The sequence below is a fragment of the Marmota marmota genome, unplaced genomic scaffold, assembly GCF_001458135.2.
Source record: "Marmota marmota marmota unplaced genomic scaffold, marMar, whole genome shotgun sequence".
Classification (NCBI taxonomy): domain Eukaryota; kingdom Metazoa; phylum Chordata; class Mammalia; order Rodentia; family Sciuridae; genus Marmota; species Marmota marmota.
In genome coordinates, this window is record NW_025999896.1 from 5,400,859 (window position 1) to 5,406,151 (window position 5,293).

At 43.2% G+C, this 5,293-nt stretch overlaps 1 protein-coding gene across 3 annotated transcripts in view; it reads left to right on the top strand.

Annotated features, from left to right (window-relative positions):
* The window catches only part of Myocd (myocardin), a 98,650-nt gene that overhangs the window by 85,491 nt on the left and 7,866 nt on the right, over window positions 1-5,293 (top strand). For all 3 annotated transcript variants that reach the window (XM_048798099.1, XM_015504533.2, XM_048798100.1), the window contains 2 exons: window positions 1,026-1,955; window positions 4,186-4,329. In XM_048798099.1, the coding sequence (XP_048654056.1) occupies window positions 1,026-1,955; window positions 4,186-4,329 (1,074 nt within the window). The remainder of the gene's footprint in view (window positions 1-1,025; window positions 1,956-4,185; window positions 4,330-5,293) is intronic.

A 5,293-nucleotide genomic window follows, 5' to 3' on the forward strand; every position in this document is an offset into this window, starting at 1 on the left:
CTATCCCTCCCACCCTCCCTCAACATATGACTGTCAAACATTCATCATTAAAATTAAGACAAAAATGTTAATGTAGAACTGAGATTCTCAAAGTCTGGTCCAGGGACTTGAAGCATCAGTATCCCCTGGGAATTTGTTAAAAATGCAAAATCTTAGTCATCACCCAGATTTATTGAACCAGAACTCCAAGGTGGAGTATGTGTTATCACACATCCTCAGTTGCTCAAGTGCATGCTTAAGTTTGAGGAAGAAGATATGGTGAGAAGAGGCCTGACTCAGAAAGCCAGAAGTCCTGTAAATTCAACTGTGCTTAGGGATCATCATGTGAGGGCTCTGTCTACACTAGGCAGCTACAGCTTTGCTCATCTATAAAATGGGAACAGGGACCAAAATGGGGGTGGAAGGGCAGCAGATGAGGTGACTTTTACCATTACATTTAAGATCTACATCTCTATGATTCTCAGGCCATGAACACTTGGTTCAGATGGTCCCCAACTTAAAATAGCTCAACTTATGATTCTTTTACTTTATAATGCTGAGTAAAGAGCACATGTTCAGTATGCATTACACTTCAAATTGTGAACTCTTCTCCCTGGCTAGCAATATGATGTCTGATCCTTTCTGAAGATGCTGGGTGACAATAGCGACCATACCTCTGAGTCTCCCCTGAAATAATGCAATGAACTGACCCTCTGTCACTAAGCTGAGATGATCCATAGGTTAGGTGCCTTGAATGCATTTTGACTTCTGATGTTTTCAGTTTACCGTGGAATTATTAGGACATCACCCCCATCATAAACTGAGGAGCACCTGTATATATGATAGAGTCAAAAGGAATCATTCAAATTGTGCAAAACCAATTTATATCAAGGGTGGGAGGGGATATTGAGAAGAAGCAGGGAAAAAAAGAGGAGTGGACATTATAAAATTCTATGTATGACATTTTAAAACTAATTTAATAATAAAGAGACATTTTAAAAACATTGTCATTAGACAGCACACTAACAGCGTCCTGGTTTCTTTAGGTCTCTGAATTAAGACAACAGCTTCGGATACGGGGCTTGCCGGTGTCAGGCACCAAAACGGCTCTTATGGACCGGCTTCGACCCTTTCAGGACTGTTCCGGCAACTCTGTACCCAACTTCGGCGACATAACGACTGTCACTTTTCCCGTTACACCCAACGCGCTGCCCAATTACCAGTCGTCCCCTTCCACCAGTGCCTTATCCAATGGCTTCTACCGCTTCGGCAGCACCAGCTCCAGCCCCCCAATCTCCCCCGCCTCGTCTGACCTGTCGGTGGCCGGGTCCCTGCCGGACACCTTCACCGACGCCTCTCCGTCCTTTGGTCTGCACCCGTCCCCAGTGCACGTCTGCACGGAGGAAAGTCTCATGAGCAGCCTGAATGGGGGCTCGGGTCCTTCCGAGCTGGACGGGCTGGACTCCGAGAAGGACAAGATGCTGGTGGAGAAGCAGAAGGTGATCAATGAACTGACCTGGAAACTGCAGCAAGAGCAAAGGCAGGTGGAAGAGCTGAGGATGCAGCTTCAGAAGCAGAAAAGCAATAACTGTTCGGAGAAGAAGCCCCTGCCCTTCTTAGCTGCCCCCATCAAGCAGGAAGATGCGGTCTCCAGCTGTCCTTTTGCATCCCAACAAGTGTCTGTGAAAGGACAAAACAGCTCCGAGAGTCAACCCCCCGCTTGCGAAGCGGCTCCACTCCTGCCCCTTGGAAACGCTCACTGTGTGGAGTCCTCAGGTCAAACCAACGTACTTTCTTCCACGTTTCTCAGTCCCCAGTGCTCTCCGCAGCATTCGCCCCTGGGAGCTCTGAAAAGCCCGCAGCACATCAGTCTGCCCCCATCGCCCAACAACCATTACTTCCTACCCTCATCTTCCGGGGCGCAGGGAGAAGGGCACAGGGTCTCCTCACCCATCAGCCAGGTGTGCACCACACAGGTAAGAACACCTTGCCGCATACCCAGTGTATACCTCTTTCAGGAAGTTGGAAGGCAAATTTCCAACTACTAAAGAAACAATCCACAAGCCTCCACAGTAGACCAGGTTCACTTACCCTCTAAGACAGGGCTGGCACACTTGTTATATAACCAGCCAGGTGGAGCGAGGCACCCCTGGCTCAAACCTGCAATGCCAGCGAATTGGGAGACTTGAGGCAGGAGGATAACAAGTTGGAGGTGGGTCTCCACAATTTAGCAAAACCTGTCTCAAAATAAAATATTAGAAAAGACTGGGGATACAACTTAGTGGTAAAGTGCTTCTGAAATCAACCCCTTGTACCTAATTAATTAATTAAAAGAATGTACTAGATGGTAAATATTTGGGGCTTTGCATGTCACAACTACTCAGTTTTGCCCTTTCATCACATAAGCAGCCATAGATATCTTGTAAATGAATGCATACGGCTCCAATAAAATTTTATTTGCAAAACCAGGCAGTAAGCACAATTTAATTTATAGCTATAGTTTGCTGACCACTGCTCTCAGGACTGCTTGGAATCACTCTTATGATAGCCCAGATCATTTCATCAAGCAAGTTGAAGAGGAAGTTACCAGACCCTATTCTTCTTTCCATGTTATAGTCTATATAGTAGAACTATTTACCCAGCACCTAAAATGTGCCATCCTCTATTCTAGCCACTGGAGGTTAATGCTGAACTGGCCAAATAATCTCTAGTCTCATGGGAAGAAGACAATAAGCAAAATTTTTTTTAAAGTAAATTATATAATATCAGAAGATGATACATCTGATAGAGAAAGAGCAGAGAGAGTGTTGTGTTTGTCTGAGAAGTTGGAAACTTTGTAACCTTGAATCAAAGGGCCAGAGGCATCTGAGGAAAACCTTGAAAGAGTTAAAGGAGGAAAATATCATGAATATTTTGGGTGATGTCACTGAAGGTAAAAGAGGAATAGAAAGAACATGGGTCCTGAGATAGGAATATGTGTGGAATGTTCAGAAATTAGGAGTTAGAAGAGTTGTAGACTTCAAGGAGTAATTCAAAGACTAGACCGACATGATCAGCAAAGACTTTCATTTTTGTCCACGAAACTGAAGAATGATTGAGAAAGTTTGTATGAGTTTGAGAAAGCAAATTATATTATGAAAATGTTCTGGAATTAGGAAAGGAAGAAACCACTAATGTGATACGTGCCAAGTGCTAAGTATTAAGAGGCATGCATGTAAGTAATTCTTTAGTCATCATTGAGGAAAAGGAAGCTCGGGGGGATTAGACCTATTTCCCAGCATCACATGAATCAGGATTAGTTGATTCTAAAGTTCATGTCCTTTTCACACTTAAATATTGCAATATTGCTACCTTGGTAATATGAGGTGTGGCTAAAGATAATGGCAATACATCGGTACAAGTTTACCAAAACAACACATTCAAATGAGTGATACTCATTCCTGAGGAGTGCTCTGGGGGCTATTGGGTCTACAATGGATTATCATCACTGTTAATAAATATTTATGGAATGCATAATGTCCTAGGCAACAATGGTAAAAAAAAATAGCTCTGGAGACATAGCTCTGGGCCATAGTTTTCAATTTGGATGATGTTGGTGCTATGAATAAGAACTAATATTTGTACAGTGATTTGTGGTTTACAAAGACTCTTTGAAGATGTTAACAATTTCCTGATAAAAGGGTAACAATATTGATGACTGTGAATATAACATTAAATCCTGCACAAAGTTGGTGGGGGGAGGGGTGGTGAAGATTGGTCATAAAAGATTAGAAAGGTCTAGGAAGTTTTTATGAATGGGTCAGACTTGACCGGAAATGTAGCATTAAAATAGCGAGGGAAGGAAGAAAAGGACATAAAGGAATAAAGATAGTGAGGTCGACTGTACTGATGTGTTGTTCCTGTTCTATGTAAGAATTTAAGCTTTCAGAGAAGTAAATAGCACCAGAAGCAAATTGCAAATTGAACACTTATCCACATTAGAGGTGGAGATCCTATGCTGGAATTTGTGAGAGGCACCGAAAATTCATGAGCTATATGTGAAAAGCGCAAAGGTAGAATCTAGGCACAAGTTCGTGTGCTAATGGGATTTAGTAATTCCTGTAAAGAGAATTCTCCAAGGAGTACTGAGCAGGGAGCAGAAGTGTCAGCAAAAGCAATAGGAGAGCACACCTCTGACCTTGAGCTGGTACGTCTTCCTTTCTACAGAACTCAGGGGCACACGATGGCCATCCTCCAAGCTTCTCTCCCCAGCCTTCCAGCCTCCACCCACCTTTCTCTGGAGCCCAAGCAGATAGCAGTCATGGTGCTGGGAGCAACCCTTGCCCCAAAAGCCCAGGTGTACAGCCAAAGGTAAGTACCTGGGAAAGGTTCAGACCTGAAATGTGTATCACCTCTTCTCTCTTCTGTGCCTCCCTCCCCTGTCCTCCAATGCAAATGATGAGAGGTTCCAAGGCAGAAGAAAATTTCATTTCATAGAGAAATGGGTCCACTTGAAATGCCTTGAAATGGATGTACAAATATGAGTATCTCCTAGGGGATCATTGTTGGGAGTCATTCCAGAAATCACAGTGATGAAAATGGCATGGTGTGTTTGCAAAGCAGTTTGGGCAACAAACCAGTTTCTGTGAAGCTGAAGAGTGAGGGGTATGGGGAAAGAATATTGGAGGAAAGACAAGGTACAGGGATTCATGGAAAGAACCATATCTCTGTGGCAAAAGGCAGAAATGTTGAGCATCATCTGGCAGAAGAAACCAGGGGTGTGAAGGATCCAGGATATAGGGTGTTCCAAGGTGCAATCAGGCAGCAAGAGGGAAACAAAAATAAGCTAGTCATGACACAAAAGAGCCATGTGCCACAGATCAGAGAAGGGAGGGGGACCCTGACACGGGCCAGGTACCCCACAGGAGAACATACTTACAATAAACAAAGCTGGTTCAGAGACCCCAGCAATGCCTTAATGGAGCAAATGCACACTTGGAATGAAATTACCTGGGGAATGAATTACTCTGGAAATTCCTGGGTTGGTGAATTCCTTTGTGTTGGATTAGACTCTGATTTCCCTTTTTTGTTTTTTGTTTTGTTTTGTTTTGTTTTTGTTTGTTTTTTCTTGTTTTCTCCTAAGAAACAGGGTGCATTTTAGAGGGGGAAATAAAGATTTAGGGTTTCCACTTTATAATGCCACCAGCAATAAATTCCCAGGAATATATACTGTTGTTGATAAATTAGAATTAGTTATTATTATGTAATCTCTGGCTAGTTACTGTTGTGGTTGTTGTTGTCTTAGATCTATTGTTTTTAATTTTTTTTTTGCCGG